The following is a 22,843-nucleotide window of genomic DNA, read 5'->3' as shown; positions in this document are numbered from 1 at the left end:
GTGCTAAATTGAGAAGTGTGGAAGTGAAAAAGGCTGTCTTGAAGAGCTGGAGTGTTTGTGCATGCTGATCATTGGCCTAGGATCAAATTTAGAGAAAGGGGAGTTTTGTAACCATGTCAGATAGCTGAAGGAACTCCCTGAGCACATCCAGCAGGTTTATACAAGCCTTATGAAGAGACCTAAGGTGGTATTTGCAGAGGCTCTGCATGTGTTTCAGGGTGTTTATTGACATTTCTTCTATTGGCAATGCTGCCTCAGGCTGTCTTTGCCCGTGCCTGATACAGGCCAGGACAAGAGTTCATGGGAACGTGTGATGCACAGGACCAGGGAGCTTATCCAGGTGACAAACTGCATTCTTTTTTTTTTTTTTTTTTTCTTGGACTATTTCCTAGACAAATCCATTTCCTAAGGTGAGTTACCACAGGACAGTTGAAGTACTCATCCTGAAACATTGAAGAACACATTTGAGTGACAAAAAAGCCTTGCAAAAAGTTAGAGGTCGCTGCTAAGAGCAGCACTGCTTACCTTTGTTCAGCTGTATGTTCAGTAATCTTTGTTCAGAAATTCCCAGGTGTGCTGCTACAGTAAAAACTGTTTGGTTTGTACTTTCAACTAATAAGGAGAGATGTTGAATGCCAAGGATGCCCAAAAGAAAGCTGATAGTAATAAAAATTTGTCAGTTTATGGAATTAAAAAACTGTGAAGAATCAAATCTTAAACCCACATAGGTGTGAGGAATATGGCAGGGGTCTAATAATATGCAGGTTGTCAAACTCAAATATTTAAGAACTTACTGAAACTAAAAGGTTGATCAATCCTGGACTTTTCTCAGCTTCTATGACTTTTCTGTTCTGGTTAGTCTCTTGGAGAGAGAACAGAGTTTAATATTCTGATTTTCAGGAAAACAGCTTAGAGTTGAAGTCATTTTAGCTGAATGCAAACAACCCCCTCAAAAGGGGCAGGGAAAGAATATTGTTGCCCCAGTGAGAAAGAAAAGCTGATGGAGGCAGAGGCACAAGCAGCAGAGGCAGAGCAGAGCACAGGATTATGCCGGAAAAGGCAAAGGATGTGCCTAGTTTATAACACTATCTTAGTGCTCAAATCATTCCCCCAGTGATGTACATATTTAGAATGTCAATTCTATAGTACTGCTGGTAAGTTACTCATCACTGTTATTATTGCTAGGTGATTAAAAGGAGTGCATTTTGCCTGGGTTCTGCTCAAGATGACCATTCTCATCTCCTGGGAGTCAGTGGTTTGTTCATTTCTCCAGGAGCAGTTAAGTGTGATGCTGAGCAACCTGTCCTTTGAAATGTGTAAAGAAGCATAAAATGTTTAGCCAGCAGTACCAGGTGGATGTGAGTCCATCCAGGATACTCTGCTCAGCTGACAGCTGTTACCAGAACCACATGAGGGCTTAGTCTCCAAGTCACTCACATCCCATTCTGCATGTCACTGTCCCCTTTGCTTTGCTCTGTAGGAGGAGAAAAAGAGAAAAAATATAACATAGTAGAGGGCTGTGGAGGATTTGCATGCTGGCAGGTATTTAATGTGATGTGCACAACATGTTAGACTTGCTATAGGGGAAAACAGTGGAAGGAGGTTCTTGTTATGCCATAAATTGCATCCTTGCACTATAAAGGAAATTACTTTCTGGTCACTGCATTTGTCAGTTCTCTTCCTCTCTGGGGAAAGCTATTCCTTTTTCTTTTTTTTCTTTTTTTTTTTTCATTCTCTCACTGTCTATTTGTGGGGATCAGCCTTGTGACTGGTACATGGGTTCACCAGAGCTCTGAAACCTTGTAAGGAAGAGAGGCAAGTGGAAAGGGGTGATGTGAGAACTGATTTCAATGTGACAGGGCACAAATTCAGCACTTGGTGTTACAGGGGAAAAGTCTTGGTGCCTGCCACAAGAGGGGTAAGTGGAGATGGAGGTTAGGAAGCAGAATGTGCAAACATAGAGCAACAAAGGCTGTACTGTCCTCTCACAGAAGCTTTTCTGGGTGCCCCACCTGTACTCTGAGTACACTGGCTTATTAATTTCTCCCAAAGCAGGTGGGTACAGGAGACTGAAAGATCTTTGGGTTTAGAGTTAGAACTTTTTTTAAACATTGAGATCTTGACATCTTCTTCCTGGAAGTCAGCATTAGATTTTACAGGACTAACTTGCTTTACAAAACCCCATAACAGTAACATCAAACCCCTGCTATTTTGCTGTCAGCAAAAATCAATGTCGACCTTCAAAGGAACAAAAAAAGGCTAAAAAAATAGCCTTTTGTTGGGTGATGATTTAAGGCAAGCCAAGCTTTCTAGAGAGCGCTTTTGCTGGACCGAATAACAGCTTGCTCTGTAGTCCAGCTTTTGGACTCCAGAGCAGGTCAGATTTCCAGTAGCCAAAAGCACATCGTTTCCCGCAATTACACCCTTGTGTCCAACCATTCCCAACCCACACGGGCCCCTCCACCCCCCCGCGGCCCACCCGCCCTCACACCGAGGCCCCGGCCCTCACCCACCGCCGCCGGCCCGGTACTGGGGAGCGGGGCCGCCTCAGGGCGCTCCCCCGCCTCTCTCTGCCGCCGCAGCCGCCTCTGTGGTGCGTGGTTGGTGCATAATCCCACGCCGCGGGGTTTCCAGCGCCCTCTCCTCTCAGGAAGGTTAGCGGGGAGCCCAGCCCCGCTTCCCCACACCGCCGCACCGCATCGCATCGCCCCGCCGTTCCTTCTCGGCTCGGCGCCTCCACTCCTCCCCCGCCCAAAACCTCCCGGAGGCCCGACCAGCCGCCCGCAGGTGACAGCAGCTCCAACACCCTTCTCCCCCCCCCCACTTCTCCCCTTCCCGCCCCCGGGCCCTCCTCCCGTCACTGATTCGGCGCCGGAGCCCCGGGAGCCCGAGCCCCCTCCCCAACCCCCGGCCCCCGCCGCGGCTCCCGAGCTGTCAGTGCGCAGGCAGCGCCTCGGCCCCGCGCCGCCAACCACCGCCAACCACCGCCAACTGGGGCCGCCACCGCGGGGCGGCAGCAGGTACCGTGCCCTGGGGGGGCAGAGGGGAGGGGGGGAAAGCCGCTGCCGGCGGGGCCGGGCTGCACCTGAAGGGCAAAGGTTGGGGATTGGTATCCCGCGGCCGGACGGGGGCTTGTAGTGGAAAGGGGGAAGCGAAGAGGGGGCCCGCGGCGGCGACTGCGGGAAAGGCCGTGGGTATGGAGCGGTGGCGGAGCGGCGGCAGAGGGGCCGTCGGGGCTCTGACGGTCGGGGTTCTGGCGAAGGCTCGGGACACGCTGCGGGCGACGAGGCTGTGGCCCTCGGCAGGGCAGGGATAGCCGCCCGAGAGGGCTTTCCTCCCTCTCCCGACTCCTCTGAGAGGATGGACAACGGCGGGAAATGCCTCAATTACCTTCCCGCCTCTACCCCCACTCCCTTTTTTTTTAATTTCCAGTGTTAAATGGTTTTATGTCAGAAAGGGTATGAAATTTTGGCCCTGTTTATCCTGCAGCCGAGGTTGGAGAACCTTCCGAGGGTCTGCCATGGGGAAGGGCATCCTGGAAAATCACCCCGGGCAGTTTCTCAGGTGGGAAATGACATTAGTCTTGCCTGTTTTCCTGTGGCTGGAATACAGGACTGATCCTGCAATCTACACTTCTGTCTCTTAATCCTTCCCTGTGTCCTGGACAACCTGCTTTCCTCAACCTACTCCCTAAAAAGCTCCTAAGGAAGTGGGTCAGCATGTCCAGATGATGCTTCTGTCAGACACGGAGTTTCTGCACTGCTGTCTTACTGGAAGGCATCACTGTGACCCTCCAGTTTATGCACATACTGAATGAGCTGTGCTTCAATTATTCATTCTGATGCTATTGCAACCTTCTGCAGTTGCTCTTCTCCAGGGACATGATGTGTAAGAAGCCTTTGAAATATTTTGCCAATGAGATTGCAATCCTGTCTAGGCATATGGCAGTGGTTTGCTTGTCTAGCCATTCTTATGGGTTAATTTATAGCAGTAAAAGGTATGTCAAGGAAGAATAAGGATTCCCAGGAGGGCAGCATTACCCTCCACATTCCCTCTGTTCCCCTGCAAAAAGCTGTGATAAAGCTGAAAGCAGAGTACTGAGTGGTCAGTAGGCTAGGCTGTACAAATGAGTTTTGTATTTTCAGCCTAGAAGAATTAAAGAGTAAAAAAAAAGTATATTTGGTCTCCATGATGGAGAAGCTATGGGTTCGACACTTTAATTGAGTGAAATCTGATCACTCATCAGTGTGGTAGACATTTGCTCTAGATGAAGAAACTGGTTCAGAAATTAAATACACTGGAACCAGAGATTTGGTGACAAAACTTGGAATCCCCTTTTGTTGTTATTTATGTTTTCCTAGTGTGATCATCTGTCCATTGTACTGTGCTCTCCAGAGAGAGCTCATTGATGAGCAGACAACCATTCATATTTCCTAGGTACAGGAGGCTGGGTGCACCCACAAAGGCAGATGTTATACTTGTGGTAATACAGGATAACTATACTGTGGCCTGTAGTCAAATAGGTGTGTGATAGCTTTTATATTCTCTATTTTAATAATAGGCATATTTCCAAACAGCAGCATGGCAAATTGTTGATCCTCAGTTCTTGGAATACTCACTCTTTATCAAATAGTAACCTAATGAACGTAGCCCCCTAAGAAATACTGTGTGTCTAAGATGCATGGACCCACAGCAGTCTGAACCTTCTGTGCTTAGCACCCAATAATAGGAAGACCAAAAGAAAAAGGGAACAGTGCTAGAACAAAGGGAACACACAGTGAGCCTCCAATTGATCACTCATTCTGCCATAATCTCATTTTAATGCTTGGGTATAGGCAGAGAACATTGACATGAACTAATGTCATAGTGACAGTAGATATCCCATGTGGAGAGTAACTCTGAGAGTATAATCTCATCTGAGAAATGTCTCCCTCCAGGAGATACTTCACTCTACATTGACTTTAAGGCATGACAATTGAGAAAAAATAGGGGTAGAGTCTTAAAAATGTTGAAATCTAGGGCTTTGTTACGACCATCTGAGATGCTAGGATTTGGTGGGATTTACCCATTAACTCTTCCATTCACCTGTACTTTTAATTGCCTAAAGGATGAAGTGCATGTTCTACTCCAGGGTGCACAGTTAGGAAAAATCATGTTCCATTTGCCTTACAATTATCTTACTAACTAGTCTGTAGGGGTGGGGATCCTTGTACTGTCTTGAAAGACAAACTAGTGCTTGGCAATTTAACATTTTGTCATCTGTTATTAGAAATCTGCCTGTCTGACTTTGATTTTCACCCAGTAGAGATTTAAAGCTTTAGCTCTTCTTGGTTGACACACAGAAATTTAGGGTAATTCCTATTGCCCAGCAGATCCAAGCTGAAGTCAAGTCAGGACTTGTTTTTCCTTTCAGTTTTCCCGTTTCCTTTGTCCCTCTCCAAGGGAAGGAATTTTTCCTGATGCTGAGCTGAGACAAGCTGGCAATGCACAACTCTGCAACTCCTGTCAGTTCCTTGTTCAGTACTTTCTTGTCCCTGTAAAGCCTGCCTCTAGTTTCATACTTCCTCCAGACGGGTTTGAGAACAAAAGAGGCATTCCTGCTGTGTCTAATCAAAGGTCTGAGGTTTACAGCAGCAGTAACACAGTCAGAATCAGGACACGATCACAGAGCAGGCAGTAAGTGACTACTCCAGAGGCTAATAATTGATTATTAAAGCCCCATTAGGAAACACTACAAATGCATAAAGCCCTATTTCTCTCTTTCCACCCTCCAGCTGTTTAATTCATTCCATACTCATTTTTCTGCTCTGCCAGGGCCTCAGCCACTGTGCCAGGAAAACCGTCCGGATTGGGTTAAGGAATCTGGGGAAGCCATGGAAGTGTTTACAGATGAGAGTCAAGGGAGTGTTGGTGGGGGGAATAATGGATCATCTTTATTCATATGTACACAAAGGCTTACTATCTCCTAGTGCCTGCTTGTGACCACCACGGCTGCCCTTTGAGCTCTGAGGAAAGGAACCTTCAGTCCTTTGGTCAAGGGCAGATGCAAAGAAAATTATTAAATCCATTGAAATCAATCAGCTGGCTGGGTGCATCCCTTCTGGTGTGTGCTGCTTGTCCAACTACAGTGGATGTAATAGGTGTTGACATTTCTAATATGTCTCTAGGTCTCTGAAGAGAGCTGCTCACATCTTTCCCATTCACTGTTTCAGTGTTCCTGCAGATTGTGACAAAAGAATTGGCTTTTGTTAATCTTACATATTAAAAGGCTTTTTTGTGGCTAAGAGTGAGTTGTTTAATTAGTTTTTTTTAATGTTTTGTTTTAATAAATATTATTCTTAATCATGGCTGCACATTGTATATCTGCTTTGGTGAGATGCAGGGAATAGCAAGAGAAAGAGGCTATAAACTGTGTAAACTGATTTTCTGAACAGGGAGATCTTCTTTAAATAATATCAGAATATTCAGAGCTCACAATCTGTATGCTTTTAGTCTCTGCCAGTCCTTCAGAGAGGCCATAAGCTGCTTTAGAGTGATAAGATAGCTGTGTCAGTGTGTCCTGGATCTGCTTTTATTCTAAGTGTTTTTTTGGATGACTTGGATGGTAATGTAAAGAGTGGGTGTATCACATTTGCCAGGGAAATAAAACTCTGTGACCTGAAATATGCTGGAGGAAAAGACTAATGAAAATTTATTCCAACAAATTGGAAGAACTGGTAGGAAAAAAACCCAATAATCTTCCTGCTACAATTCCTACTACAATAAGGCACGAAGAATCAACTGCTTAAGCAAAAGTGAGAAGCAAATGTCTAAGCTGCAGCTCCTCAGGAAAGAAGAGCTGTTATGTTCTGTTATGTTCTGCTGTGTTCTGTTATGTTCTGTTATGACAGAAACCAAGCTGAACATGAGTCAATGTCATGCTGTTGCAAATGAAGGCAAACATCTTGCTAGGATGAATAAAAGATGTATAGCCCAGAAGACATGTGAAGCAATCCTCTTGCTCTGTTCAGCTTTACTAAAGCCTCAGCTTGGAGGCTGTGCACAGTTTTGCTTATTACACTTTGAGAAAGGTGCATTTCAATCAGAGAGAGTCCAGAGAAGGACAGCAGGACTCATCCCAGGTCTGAAAAATGTGACCTGCAGGATGAAGTGAAAGAACTGAAATTATTAAGCCTGAAAACCAGAAAGCTGGCAGAGGACCAATACAGTCTTCAGATACAAAATAGAGGAAGGAATGATCTTTTCTGTGGGTTCATGGTATAAGGAACAGAAAGCAAGAAGTAGCAGAAAGAAAGATTATTGACTGCAGAAATAATTTTCAAAAACCTTGGCTTTTAAAAGTTGTCTACTATTTGGTCTGGTGAGGTTATGAAGAGTTCTCAATTTGAAGAACCAGTTAGACAGTTATCTGTGAAGAATGAAATTAGGCTACTGATCCTATCATGGGAAAGTACCCTGGACTATTCAGTATTGAGTTCTCTTCTAGACCATTCTTCTTTCATTTTATGAAGACAAAATGTTCATTTTATGCAGATTAAATAAAAGCTGTCTGCTGGCCTTGTTCTGGTGGATGTCTGATAGCCAAAGGCATCTTGGTACCAAGAGCACAGTGCAGGTCTTTCTGAAAAGAACCTGAAAGAAGAGATAGTTACTAGAAGATAGTTAAAAGAGGTCTCTCTTTTTGGAGGAGACCAGGAAACAGGACATTTTGATTTCCTTGGAGGTGTTTGACTCATTGGATACTGAAGGTGATGCAGAGGAAGGAAAATGAATGAGGATAGGCAGTCAGCAAAATTATCTGAACTGAAATTACAAACTCTTTTTAGTATTTTAGCCCTTGAATGAAATACCATAGTCCAAAAATGCTTTTGTAGAGATAAAATGTAATAAAAGCGTGGGATTTGGAATAGGATTAAACAAAGCATAGTTCTACAATGGATGTTTTTAGGCATTTCTCCAGGGAGAGAAAATCTAGGTCCTGTAGTATTCATGGTTTTGCATATATTATTTGATATAAATGGGACAGATGGTCCCACATGGATCGTGAAAAAATACTATATCTCTGTGAGGAGACAGGTTGAGAAAAATGTGAGCTATGATCATCTCTTTGGGATGCTGCAGTGGTGAGTTGCACAAATGAGCCTGAACAGAACACATTTTGAGTCCAAAGAATGTTTTAATCCTCTAAAGGGAGAAAGTTTTTCTCTCTTCAGGCTTTAAATCTTTCCTCTCAGACAAAAAGAAAACCTCTGAGGTAAGTTGTGAGGAGTGGAAATGGTTTTAGACCAAGCAGGCAATAGGGAAGTTTTCTTATGAAAACAGATACTGCCTGGCACTTAGAGACTGCAAAACAACTGCTGGAAAGAATCTGTGTTGACTGAACAAAACAAGGAGAAAATTAGGGACTGGGCTGTGCTTTTTAGAAGGCTGTTTTCATGGAGCTATTGCTCAGTGAACAGTAGCATGTTAGCATTAAAATTTAGTGTAATTTAAACACTTCCACTGGAATTAGCCATAAATTCATGGAAATCCTCATATTTTGATTTACTCTGGGACATGTGAGCACAAATTGTGACACTGTATAAGCTCTGATTGCATTTCCCCTGCCCTCATCTTCCATTCCTGCTTGAACACTTTGAGCAAAATAATGATTTTCTTAGAAAGCCACTCACTTGATGCCCCGGGTATTTCAAAGTAAATTCAAAACGCTTCTTCTCAAGGACTGGTGCTTTGGTGCTTTATATTAGCTTGTATTGCTTTGTCTGAGTTTATTTCAAGGGTCCTTTTCCCATCCTTTTGCCTTTGTCACATATGAAACCCAATTTTTATTTGGGAGGCAGAAAAGGTATCCAAAAGAAGGATTATTGTGACCCAGTGCTAAAGGATGCTCAGCTCTGGAATGAAGTGCTTCTGGAAGTAGATAAAGTGAAGGATAGCTAATGTAATAAAATCTCCTTTTTATTAGCTGTAGGATTCCACAAGGTAGACAGGTTCTTCTCTGTGAAACCTGGTGTCCTGGGTGAGTTCAGGGGTGTTTTGGGAGCAGGGAATCCACGGGAATGTCTCCTGGGAGAAGCTGCTGGAAGCTCCCCCGGTTCCAATCCCTGCCCCACGGCCGAGCAGCTTTGGGAAGCTGATGTGTCTCTGCCAGGAATAGAGTCAAGAAAGGGAAACCAAACTGCAAAAATAATAATAAAAAAACCCTGCAGAGCAGAGGAGGTGAGAGACAGCAGAGCAGAGCCCCCGAGGTGTGTGAGGAAGGAGAGGGAAAGGTGCCCGAGCAGAGGTTTCCCCCCAGCCCATGGTGAGATGGCGGCTGTGCCCCTGCAGCCATGGAGGAGCGTGGGGGAGCAGTCCCTGAAGGACCCCGGGGGGTCCGTGTGGATTTGTAGCCCCTGAAGTGCCACGGGTGGGCAGAGGTGAAGCTGCAGCCATTGCAGGATCACCGAGAGGGGCAGATGTGGAGCTGCAGCCATGGAGGAGCCCATGGCAGAGGAGGTGACTGTTCCCGCAGCAGCCGTGACTGTAAACCTGTCTGTTTTTTGCCCTAAAAAAATTTTTTACCATAAAAAATACCCAATATTTTTACCATTTATTTTTTAAAAGAACCTATTTTTTTACCATTAAAATCTGCCTGTTTTTTCCCTCGATACCATCAGTGGGGAATGCAAACCTCCCTGTCCTAGTCTGGATGAAGGAGCCTTTGCGTGGATTTTCTCCCCCCTGTTTCCCAGATGCCTGTTTGGTACCAGCTGGACCCAAGCCCTGACACAGGAGGAGTCAGTGACAAGCTAGGCAGAAAACTACTGAACATGCTGGAGGGGTTCTGCAGATGGTGATCTCCTGTTGGAAGCTGTTGATAATTGTCTTGGAAAGGAAAAGTGGTAAAAGTAGCTAGAAGGAAGGTTTGGGTCTGAAAGAGTTTGAGTAGAGTGCCACTGGCTCAAAGTATGAACGTCATGTGAACATTTGGTTTTAGGTTACATAGCTGAGATTGCTCAATGTGGTTGTGAAGAAATTGTGTAGGCTATTGCAAATGGCACTTCTGTCAGTGTGAGATGAATGTTTAATGCAATGTAATAATACCCAAACCTGCTTTAAATAAAGCATCTGCATAACACTGCTCATTGCAGCCAAATCCTTCACGTTAATTTGGGTTTTTTTCTTTCACACTTTTGTCCAGTGAGGGTCTAAACGTTATGTTGAGCCTGCTAGTGTGTTGCTGCAGTCTTTATTTCACCATTTTGGCTGAATTCTTCTTCAGACAAAAATCAGAGGCAGCAGCTTCAAGCCGTCAAAGGCTATTTTGCCTGGGAGGGAGCTGGCTGGTCACACAGATGAGCCTGGGATCTGTGAACACTTGACAGCCTCTCAGCTCTTTCTCACAGTGAATGAGGAACTGATGAGTGAACAGCAGTGTCCAGCGGTGCTTTTTGATGGTAATGCCAAAGCCTTTTTACCAGCAGCTCCCCAGTGCAGATGGAGTTTTACAGAAATAGTCACCCAAGCATTTCTACTGCAATTATGAGGGGACTGGCGTTTTTTAAATACTGGAAAAAAAAACATAAAACCAGAAAGCAGGTATGGGAAAAGTTTTGTAAAAATATGTGTGGAGTGAGGAGGTTTTTCAGCAAATACTTCTCTCTGTCCCTGCAGCCAGGTCAGCAGGCACTGACTTTTTGTCAGATTGTTACAGAAAATCAAAGATCAAAAGCACACCTGTGAACACTTGAACTAGACAGGGTTTAAGGAAAGAACTTCATAGCTCCCTGTAGAAGAAGATGACAAGCTGATTGAAACCATGGACCAAAATATCCTCAGAGTCTAAAAAGTGGAGGGAGAAACTGGGAATTTTCTGAAAATATCAGCTGTGATTTCACAGCCTTGGGATGTGTCATTTGCACCAGCCATAGCCTTCTGAGAAAAACTGAAAGAGCCCAGGTTCCTCTTAGCATTCCTCAGAGAGGTCTCTTTGCAAGGTATTTGGCATTTTAGGGTGGTAAAGACCCCCCTCTAAATGGGAGAACTGCACAGGGCTGGTTGAGAAGAGTCAGGATTAACAAACATGACAATGGCTCAATTTGCTAACTTACTTTTCTGCTTATAACTGTGCATCTGTAGACATCAGAATACTACTGGGGTATTTGATAAATAAAAATAAAGAATACTACTACTATTTGATAAACCTGATTCATGAAAAGCAGTTGATACTAGAGAGCAATACATCTATTGCAATGTTTCATTGCTAACCAACAACTTCTGTACCACCCAGGGCAAGTGTGGGTCTACAAGAGACTGGGTGGTGAAAAAATGGGGGTAGTTACATGCAATGATTTAAATTATTTTTTTTTTCTTTATCTGCCAGTCAGTTAACTGTCTATGAAAGCAAGAGGATGTCAGACAGAGGACAGAACCAGAAAAAACCCACTTGTTAGCATATGTGGGCTTTGACTGACACTTCCCTTTCCCCAGAGCTTGGCAGAGCAGAGTTAATTCTGGAATAATACTGGGCTCTGCTTTGGTGCTGAGTGCATGATGATTATTTCTGCTCAATTCTAGGCCTGGGTCCTGATCCAGCAGGAGAGGGAGCAGGAAGGAATATGCCAGATCAGAGGTGGAGGATGCACAAATCTTAATGACTTTGATCACCTTCCTCACTAAACTAGAGCTCAGTGATATTCCAAATTGAGATGTTGCAGGATGCTGGCAGTGGAGAGCAGCACTGCAGTGCAATTCACAGGGTTACCTGAGTATCTTCACAGTAATGAAGCAGCAGGGCACAAAAAGTAATGAAGGCAATGATTTCTCTGAGTGTGATGGCAGATGTTAAAAGGCAGCATGCTTTCCTGCCTGACCTGTCAAGACAAGAAAAAAGCTGCCAAAGAAAGCAGCATTCCTGTAGGCAAAAGGCTCAGTACAGCTAGAGGTTTTTCAGATGGATTTGAAAGGCATGCTGTCAAAAAATATCAGTCAATAGAGTGTGACGTTTTTTCAGTTTGTTAAAGTGCAGCCTTTGATGGATAAAAAACCCAAGGGAATTATATTTGCAGTGATGAAACATAGTTCTGTAAGTTGATCTCTCAAACAAAGGTAACTGAGGCTCCTGTGTTTCCTTCCTGCAGGTAATCAGCAGGGGGACAAGAGCTACACAAATTGTTCCCATCTTCTGCTGCATTGCTTAATCAGCTCTTAGCATGACTATGAAACAAAGATGAGTTTTGTTGTCATTGCTTGTAGTCACAGCTGGCACTCAGTTATCCATTAATTCCCTTAGGGAATGATTGCTGGACTCCACAGGCACATCCTGACTTGTGATTTGATGATCAGCCAGCAAGAAATGGCATCTTCCCTCTGGCATTCACCCAGGTGGGTGATGTGGTGGGGCTTAGAGCAGCATTCCCTGAGTGAGGGAATGGGTTGGAAGCAACTACTGCAGGCACAGAGCTCCCAGAAAATATTACTTACATTCCTGCTCAAGTGTAAGAGAGAAAGAGAAGTTGTGGCTACACAGACAAAGAAAGAAAATGGACAAGAAAAATGTAAAATTTCTTCCTTTTTTTGGTTAGGGCTGTTAAAATCATGCATTGACTGATACAAAGTGCAGGAGCACAGACCCACAGATAGGAAGCAGAGGTCATAAAACCATCACAGAGAGGACAATTAACAGACCTTGAGAGTACACCATAAGTTCTAATATCTCTTTTAATACTTCTGTTCTTATCCTGGTGAAATTTCCTGTAGTGTCTATAAGCATTTGTTACAATTAAAGATTGAAAGAAATTTGACAAATAGGGCATCAGCTCTGAGAATGGCACAGGAACATCCTCTTCTGGTCTCCATGGTTGGAGGATGGAAACATTCATTCAACTGCTTAAATGCATAGAGAAAAGTGTGGTTTAAAAAAGTCAAACAATACCTCTACTTATGGCTCTGAACTGTTGTTAGACTTTAATTTCTTAACAGGAGTGGGGTCAACACTTCAACTTTTCTTCCCTGGAAGGAAATGGGGTAGAACAAAATGAGCCACAATAAAACAGAAATAATAAAAGGGTTAGAATATGAATTGGCTCCAGAGTAGTGATTCTACCCACGTAGGGTTTCCCCTTTGTCACTCACTCATAGCTCAGTCACTATTGATAATAATGCAGAGATGTTTTTTTTTTAAAGAATGAATCCAAGGATGTGAGCTCCACCACTTCAAGTAAACCTAAAAACAAGCTTGTGTTCGGTGGGGCTGTCTAAAAAGCTTTTTCTTTATTTATCAATCCTTTAAAGTCCCCATGCTTCATTAATTCTTGGGAAAAATATTCATCTTTTTCCTGCCCAAACTCTTACTAAAAGAGAAAAATTACAAGAGTAGTCTGTGGTGATGAACCCATCTGTGTCTTCCTTAGGTTCACAGTTTTAGTTGCCAACCCAGAAATATCTTCTGCAAACACTTGTAAACTTTCTCCCTCGTTGACTCTTAAGAGTCTCTCATGGTCTGTACAGCCATTACATTCCTCTTCACATTCTCCTTTAACATTTCTGTGCTATTGTGATTCCAGCATGCCAGGTGGTGAAATGAAACCATTTTATTTGCAGATTCTTTCATTTTAGAATATTTAATCCTGCAGGGTTTGATGTGGTTTTTTTTCCTAGACTTTATAACAGTATAGCATCACTAGGAAGTTTTATGCTACATTTACTTGTTATTGCCCATGTCACACATCCCAGGTCTTCCATACTGTCAGCATCTTTTAAAAGCTCTTGTACACAGACCAGCAATGTGCAGTTCAGCAGGCTACCACCAGCCTCTTTGCAAACCAATATAATTTAAATATTGTAAGCCAGGTAGCAAGTTTAAAAGAAAGCTACCTCTGTAACTGAGTCTCATTCATTTTTAAACAATAATTTCTGCTTGCCTTTTGGAACATCCTGAAATGGGCTGCTTGTACTCAGCATTCTTCCTCATTAAGTGTCTGTCACCCCAGTAGGTTTGTTGCTGGCAGCATCCCTGTGCTCTTCCTATGGTTTTATATCCACAGCCAAAGCAAAAAATTACCCAAAACAAGAGGACTTTTGTCAGAAAGTCCCCCTGCTACATGGCTCCCAGCCACCTGGGACAAGGAAATTGCCCTCTACTTCTCTGAGATCTCTCTGCTTTTGTCTCTTAACAGAGATCTTCATGGTATATGCTGCCAAAGTCTCAGTTACTTTTTTTTACCTAGGAAAGTACCTGCTGGTGTTCCAGGCCATCAATCCCTGCTTGGATCTGCCTTTTGGTGCAGCAGCCCAGTTTCTGGAGAGATGGGATGATTCAACAAAGCCTTGTTCCACAAGCTCAGCATCTCTTGTGCACACCAGGAGAAAGAAATGCACACATAAACTAAGCTAAAAAAAGAAATCAGGTTCACAGGTGGGGAAAGAAGCAGTTTCACTTTGGCATTACTGTAATTGGATCCATGCAAAAATTCTTACTGTTGAAATGGTCTCAGTGTTTTCTGGCTAAAGGTAGCAGTGTTAAATAAAGACTGTACAGCAACAGAGATTTCTGGCTTTTTCTTAAGCTGTGATTTTCACCCATCTCCCATCTATACTTTCACAGAAACCATTTATTACTGACCTGACTCCCAGCACTGGATGATTCTTTCTTTTCACTACTTGGCACTCATGTGGTTTCAGTGACCAACAGTTTGTTTAACTGCATGTGCAGAATAACTTTATAAGTATTCAATACATTTTATGAGCTACAGTTCAAACTCAAATATTCTAACCATGTTTTCCATTCTCCCACTTCTGATCAGAGTATGTTTCTTTCCTTTACAGTATTTGCTCTTGTTTGATTGAGGAGTATCCATGTGGTGGAGTGTTGCATTTGTGTGGTTTGTCCATTTATGAAAGGATGTTAAAAAATGATATTACATTTTAAAGCATTAATCTGTTTGAATAACTCCTTGCCCCCACCTAGGGTTTATTCAGCCATCTTCTCTAGTAAAACACCATTTTGTCTAAAGGAATATATTTTTTAAAGGAATATATTTTTAAATCTACATAGTAGCCAAAATGGAAGTCACAGTGTGTCACCTTGGCACTTGAAATGTGTATAAAAAATTCCCCTGAGCATTGTTATAAGAAGAAAAATCTTAATGTAAGAACTATTGTGTTCTCTTTGTTATCAGTGAATATATATAATCTTATATATAATTACAGAATTGTAATTATACAATTAATTATACAATATACAATATAATTTACAATTATATAATACAATATACAAATATACAATACAATATAATATTCTGTAATTGTACAGAATATATATAACTAAACAGAACTGTTAGGGCTCTGGTTGAAATGTAGCAGGTTTAATTAATAGTCTGATGTGTTGATTTACATCAGAGGCTTCTGCCAATATGCAGTGTCTCCATTTACTTTTCCTGAGTGTGACTGGAGTTGAGGCACTTCAGAAAATTTTTTGTCTCTCCACAGATCTTCAAGTACACAGAAACTGATTTATTCTGTTAAACATAACAAGGAGACTCAAGGAGACATTTAAAATTTAGTACTTTCTATATTAATGTTATACAATTCTGTCAGTCAAAGTGTGGCTTTTAGTATCCAGAAAGAATTCCAAATGCTTCAGACAGTGTTTTACCTCTCAGGATTGCTCAAGAGTTCAAAAACCTTCATTCATCAGAAGCAGAGAAAGGCCAAAGCCATAACTGAATCACTTATTTTGTCACACAGTACTCTTTATACAGCTTTTGCTTTTGAGGATCTACTACAATTAAGTTCTTGATGTTTGAAGAAGTGATATATTTGCATCATTATCTGATGCTCTTCATCTGTATCCAAGGAGAAGAACAGACACTATGTGGTACCTGGGGAAAAAAAAGCATTACAAACCACAGTCCAGACAGGCTGTCATTACACAGGTTTTCACTTATTCAAATAATTTAAACATTTGTAGCTGCCCTTAAATATTAGAGTGGGAAGTTGAAAGAGCAGGGCTTCATTCTTGCAGCTTACAGGATTTTAAGTACTTTTACTAATAGTTAATCCAACTGCATTGCTTTACTTTTTTTTCATATCTCATTCTCCAGTGACCTTGCTGGTGAAACTCCCACTGAAATTAAAGGACTCTTGCTTGAGGTAGGACTAAAGAATCTAGCTCATTAATATGTTTGAATGAAAATAAAACCCTTGTGAGTTTTACAAGCAGATCTGGCCTACAAATCTAGAAATGGGGCGACCTTTTTGGTACTGAAAGTCCTTTTCTAAATCCATGGATTGCAGCTGAAGAACAAAGCTAATTGTCTTTCCACTGGTGGACTGATTCTTTTCCAGGACAGAAAAAATCACCTTCAGCAAGCACACAGCTGTTAAAATGTCCTGGGTCACACAAATGGTGAATTCTCTTTTCAAAGAAGGTTTGTAACTCCTCTTCTGCTGAGTCACTACCATTTTAGTCCCTTCCTTTCAGTTCATTGATTTAATGTCAGTGCCTCAGAGAACTGTTGAGCTCCATCCATGTGGTTTTTGCCTCCTATTCCAAAACTAGTTTCTTGACTTCTTCCCTGAAGGTTGCTGTCCCTGTTGGTACTGCCTGGAGCCTGTAAAAAATGTAGAAAGAAAGAAGCATATCTTGTTCAGCCCATGGGTCTTTTTTTTTTTATTTTAAATTCTTCCATCCCTGGTGCTCTCTTCCATGCTGGAAGAAAACTACCCCAGAAAAACTCTTGGGCAGCAGGAGCATTTGCTGAGGAATAACAGAGCATTTGGGAAGTTTTATCTTTCAGGCTTGTTATGCTAATACTCAAGTCCAAACATCGTTGCGATTTGCCTCTGTTTATGGCCCTCCTGTATCTATCTGAGTCTTCTTAGTGATTGGCAGATTATTCTTAGACTGGCTTAGTGTGAGATGCAGTTATTGGATACTTTCTAAATTATTTTTAATACATAAAGGACCTAAATAATCCTGAAAGTGGTGAGTGGGAGCTGTCAAGGAAACAACTTGCTGATGGAAACACAACATAATTAATTGTCTTATTTAAATGACATGCCAGGAAGTTATGAGAAGAGCTGATAAATAAGGGACTGCAGCAGCAGAGTCCTTGCAACTGTGACTGAGTGATCCAGCCTTCTTCAAAGTGGCCTTATTACAGAGAAATGAGCTTTGGGACAGAAACAAAAACAGTGGTCATTTGAAGGAGTGTAAGGTCAAATTGACTACAGAGTTTATTAAACCATTTTGTCTTTTTGTGGTTTTTTTAGCCAGCAGTGGTGTGCTTGAAGTATATTCCCTGACTCCCAGATACACTGAGCAGCCTCTGGAGGACAGGCAGCACTTTAGAACCAGGCTAAAACCAAAAATACCAAATCCTCTCATTTCTTGTCTCAAGAGCATGCAGCCATGTCAGTCATCTCAGTTTTCCACACCACATATCATGGCCCTTCCAAGTTTGCCTTTAAGGCTTGGTTATCTAAGCTGGAAGCTGAACTGAGCCTGCTGTGCTGGATGTACTCTGCAAAAATAAGGCTCACAGGGTAGTAGTTTGGGATTTAGTTCTGGTTGGGATCCTAGGGCCTATTAGTATTGTTTAAACATCAGCAATGGCCAAATGCTGTACAGAGAAAGAGAAAGAAGCTTTTGCCCTGAGGAGCTCACAATCTCAACAGCCAAGTATGGAAAAATAAAGACAGCATGGAAGCAGATGCATGGCAATTAGCTGTGGCTTAATAGTTCCATTGAAAATATTTTCTTAAATTATTTTTCTGGATGAAAGATAGCCAGTCTGTCAGATCTGCCATTAGATGGATAGTTCCATGTAAGTGCCATGGGCAGGGTTAGTAGCAAGTTAACTTTCAGCTGTGAGAAGGCAGCTGCTATGGGAATCAGTTACAGAATCGGGAATCGTAACTTAGGAGGTCACTTGTCCCATCTCCTGCTCAAAGCAGGGCCAACCTTGAATGCAGACCAGGCTGACACCACAGCTTAATGCAGTCTGGTCTTGAAAAAAAACTTCCAAGGATGGAGATTTCACAGTCCCCCAGGGAAAACTATTCCATTCTTAATTGCCCTCATCATGAAATTATTTTGCTTATATTCTTTGGGCTTTATGACCACTATTATTCTCCCACCATGCACATCAGTGAAGAGCCTATCTCTCTGTTCTTAGTTTTTTTTCATAGGTACTGTATGGCTACTACTAAATCCCCCCAAGCCTTCCCTTTTTAAGGCTGAACAAGCCCAGTTTGCTCAGTCTCTCCTCATGGAGCAAGTGCTCCAGACCCAAAGCATCTTGGCTGCTGTCCTCAGGAGTCACTCAGTTGTCAACTGAAGGGGAATAATCACTGTCTGTAGTTAATGGATAATTCTGCTAACATGCCCCAGTGTGCTGTTCATCTTTGTGACCTGCAGGGCACAGCACTAACTCAGGAATCCTTTCCTGTTCTCCAGGACTCCTGGATGCTTTTCAGCAGCACTGCTCCTCAGCCAGTTAGTTGTCACACATTCCAGGCACAGGGATTCACATTCATCCTTGCTGAATGTCCTTTCTGTCCAGTCCTTCAGCCTGCCCAGGTCCCTCTGAACTGCAATTGTGTATTGACAACCCCCCTGCTTTGATATCATCTGCAACCTTGATAAGTGTGCATCCTGTTTCCTTCTCCAGGTCATTTACAAAAAACATTAAAGAGTACATTTGAAATGAAATACTTTGAGCCTGACAACCCAGGCAGTTTTTCACTTATCACCATCACAACTTGGGTACAGGAATGCTCTGGGAGACTGTAACAAAAGGCTGGTGAAATCCATGGGTCTCTTCTCACAAGAAGGCAATCGGTTTGATTAGACATGATCTACCCTCAGTTAATCAAGATCTGCTAAATGCCTTGTCCTTTGCCTAGAAATGTGTTCAAGAAGAATAATCCATGATTTTCCTGGGGACCAAAGTGAGGGGCTAACTGGCCAACAAGACTGTAGTTCCTCAAGTTGTCTCACTTGTCCATTCTGAAGAAGGATATAAATTTTGGCCTTTCTCCAGTCAACTGGGACCCCTTTGATCTCCATGACCTTTCAAAGATGACAGGGTGGTCTCAATATGACATCAGGCAACTCTCAACAGCCTTCAGTGAAGCCCATGGGAACCCGTGAGTATGTTCAGGGGAAGCAGGATAAGTCAGGAAATACATTCTGAATTCAAGGGCACAGAGGAAAATACTGAGATGCTTGTGAGAGAAGCTATCTTAACATAAAATTAGGACATGCATGGGTATTTCTTTTTGTCTCTACTGGTGTGTCTCTTTCATGTGGTTAAGTGGGAATATAATTTATCTGTGGGTTCATATCTGTTGGAGCTGGATGTCAGATGTCAGTTTTATTCTCAAGTGTGAGAGAGCAGGGACTGCAGATCCAGCTGAATTCCTGTTGGTGAGTGATTCCTGGTGTCAAATCTTGCCGAAACAGGATCCCTTTGCCACCCCACAGCCTCTGTGGCTTCCATCTGCTTTACTTCTATTACTAGGTCATCTCAGTTGATTCAAATATTTACCCTCTTCTTTTTAATTCAGGGTTTGTCTTCATTCCTTCCCCCAGTGAGTACCAAGTTCTGCTCCTGTTCTGCTGGGCTGGGAGTTCATTGTTTGTGGGCTGGCAGGGCACCAGTTCTGGGGTGACAGATGGGGCAGACTGCAAGCCAGGCAGTTGCCTCCCAGCCTGAATGATATTTTAATAAGCACAGAGAGGTGACAGAGAGAGAAGCTTCTCACTGGAATGCCTGGCAGTTTTGTTTTCAGCCTAGAGGCACTAACAGATGAGTTTTGGACTTCATCCAAAGAAAAAAATCCCAGAAACTAGAAGCAGAAAATCCCATTAGCTCCTAAATTATTCCTCTTTTTTAAGGGTCAAAGGAGGTTTTTCTTTCCCCCTCTTTGGTTCATTGTCCAGATGGAGACTTGTTTCCCTGGTTTTGGTGTTTCAGTTCTCTCAGGGATTCTATACTTGGAGAGACTTGCCTTTTATTTATCTTCTGTTTTCCTTTGGGGTTTTTTTTGTTTTATTCATTTTTTCTGCTGTCATCCTTCCTTCCCTAAACAATCCCTCTTCTAGTTTCTTTACACGCTTCACAAATTCATGGTGAAGTCTGTCTGAAAATTGGGGTCTGCCAACTGCCTTGGCTTCCATCTTCCACAACCTGGGAAGCAGTGCAGTGCCAGGCAATTGCATCTACTCTGGAATCTCTGGAGCATGTGTCCTCTGCTCCCTGCCCTTCAGCTCCAGCTCAGTTGTGTAATACAGGCTCTGTGTAGGGCTTTGTTTCATTCTTGGTCTTGTGAATAAAAGGGAGCTCTGGCAAACCCTCAGCAGAATCTGAAATCCCTCTGCAGTGTGAGCCTCACAGTGTTTTGCAGACAAACCGTAGGCCAGGCCAGGCTTTTGAAGCAGAAAATTCTTTTTCTTCTTGAAGTACAGAGAAAAATCGTCCAACTCTTTCTAGGAAAATATCGAAGTACTGCTGGGATATAAACTGAGATATAGTTCTGCACATTGATCAGAAGATGCACTGAGATCTGCTCAATATTTGGACATAGACCATGCTGTCTATCTCACAAGTTTCAGGTCTGTGTATGAACTAGAATAGGAGTAGGAAATTAACGCAACTCCTGCTAAAATATGCTGCTTTTTCCTTTCAGATACAACGATGACCCTGAAGGTTCAGATCATGTTTGTCTTCCTTTGCTGCATGATTTTTCTGCCTACAGATGGCTTCCCAGCAGACACCAGTGCTGAATTTCGCTCTGCTTTCTCCGTGGCCAGGACCAGCAGCATGGAAGGGAGCTCCGAGATGGTCATCACCTTTGACAAAGTCTACGTGAACATCGGCAACGACTTTGATCCCAAGACTGGATTGTTCCGCTGTCGGATCCCCGGAGCCTACTACTTCTCCTTCACTGTTGGGAAATACCCAAAGAAAAACCTGTCTGTCATGCTGATGAGGAACAAGAATGAGGTGCAAGTGATTGTCTACGACGAGCATCACCGCAAGGAGCGGAAGGTGGCCAGCCAGAGCGCCATGCTGCAGCTTGACTACGGTGACACCGTGTGGCTGCGTCTGCATGGGGACCCCAAATACGCCCTTTACAGCAACGTGGGTCCCTATACAACTTTCAATGGCTACCTAATCTACCCAGACACTTCTGCCTTCTTCCAGAATGCTCTCAGTTCTCAGGAGCTGGAGCCACACCATCACGCCGTTCAGCAGCTTCCCAGAGAGCCGAATGAAGCTTCAGAGGGACACGTGTTGTCTGATCAACCAAGGAGGGAACAAGACCCCCGCTCTGCATTTTCTGTTGCCCGCTCACAGAGTCTCCTGGGGACAGATGACAAGCAAACCCAGCACGAGCCAATCACGTTTGACACGGAGTTTGTGAACATTGGGAAAGATTTCAATTCCTCCACTGGCGTCTTCTCCTGCCGTATACCTGGTGCATACTATTTTTCCTTCACCATTGGCAAAATGCCCTTTAAGACAATGTCAGTGAAACTGATGAAGAACCACAACGAGGTGCAAGCCATGATTTATGATGACAACCACTCCAAGAGGAGGGAGATGCAGAGCCAGAGCATCATGCTGCCTCTGCAGTATGGGGACACTGTCTGGCTCTACAGCCACCAGCATGATGGCTACGGTGCCTACAGCAACCACGGCAAGTACATCACCTTCACGGGCTTCCTGATCTATCCAGAGGCTCAGCCAAAATGGCTTCCAGGTGCCAGCTCACCCCAAGGATCAAATAATTAAATCATTGTGAAAGGAGGATAAGAAGAGCCAAGGTGCCATGGACTTGGGTATAGCTTCTCTTCAGATATCATCCTCTACTTTGAGCATGCTAACCTGTGTCTGGTGCTTTCCTTATGCTGCACGCTTGTGCCCTGCCTGGAGGGCTACTGCTGTGTCTGTCCTTCATCCATAGAAAGGTCTTTTCAGGTATGTGTGTGTGTGTCCTGTGTTGGTGTTTGATTTGAGCATAAAGCATGAGGTAGCTTTGGGGCTGGAGTAGGGCAGTGTAGTGAGATGCTGAGGATCAGGGAAGCACTGCAGTAATGCTACTGCAGATCCGCAGCATCCAGAAAGCAAAGGATGTGGTGATTTTCCTTGCATATCTGGGGAGGGAATAATTGTAATGATAATGAATGTAATAAAAGTACAAAATATGTAACCTTTCTTTCAGCTTGGAATTTGTTGTTACTTATGTGACTTGTGTGCTTTCCAATGGCTGAGGTACCAGTTCAGGAGAGGAAGAAACATGGTGATTGTACGAACCACAGTCTGTGTTATTGAGCCAGTCTGCCTGTGGACACTCCTTTTATCATTCATGTGTATGAAGTGTTGGTAACTCTTATGATTTTATTGCAGGTTCCACAGTATTTGGTGCTTTTTAAAACTCTGAAGTTGTTCAAGTAGAGCTGTGTTTGATAATCTCAGCTTCTACTTAATGAAAATAAATATTTAGAAATGAATAAAAAAGTAGGCTTCTAGCCCACGTAGTAAAGGGTTTAAATCTGTGAGCAGTACCATCCTTTGAAAGATCAGAAGCCCTGAAAGTAGGAAGCATAAAAAATGTGGGTTTAAATCTGTTAATACTTGGGTCTGGAGCAGGCCAGGTATGAGCAGTATCATGCTATGGCAGTGCTGACTGCAAGGGCATTGGGTTCTCCAGAAATCAGCTTCTTGAAGACTGTGGCTAATGCCACAAAACAGGACCAAAGGCACCAGGAAATGGTATTTTTAGCACCTGTGTTCCAGTGGCTTCTTAAAGTGTTCCAGTGAGCTGCAGTGCTGCTGCAGAGGAGCTGGTG

General features: G+C 43.2%; 1 protein-coding gene across 1 annotated transcript; it reads left to right on the top strand.

Annotated features, from left to right (window-relative positions):
- Positions 1–2,614: 2,614 nt before the first annotated feature.
- Positions 2,615–22,200, top strand: C1QTNF4 (C1q and TNF related 4). Its single transcript, XM_071744940.1, has 2 exons — positions 2,615–3,020; positions 20,677–22,200. Exon 2 carries the CDS (start codon positions 20,685–20,687, stop codon positions 21,783–21,785), a length of 1,101 nt encoding a protein of 366 aa, XP_071601041.1. The 5' UTR covers positions 2,615–3,020; positions 20,677–20,684; the 3' UTR covers positions 21,786–22,200.
- Positions 22,201–22,843: the final 643 nt, after the last annotated feature.

The sequence above is a fragment of the Heliangelus exortis genome, chromosome 5, assembly GCF_036169615.1.
Source record: "Heliangelus exortis chromosome 5, bHelExo1.hap1, whole genome shotgun sequence".
Classification (NCBI taxonomy): domain Eukaryota; kingdom Metazoa; phylum Chordata; class Aves; order Apodiformes; family Trochilidae; genus Heliangelus; species Heliangelus exortis.
This window is presented reverse-complemented; position numbering and strand designations above follow the sequence as displayed.

Coding starts and splice junctions, on each gene's coding strand:
- C1QTNF4 (XM_071744940.1), top strand. CDS start 20,685: ATGACCCTGAAGGTTCAGATCATGTTTGTCTTCCTTTGCTGCATGATT.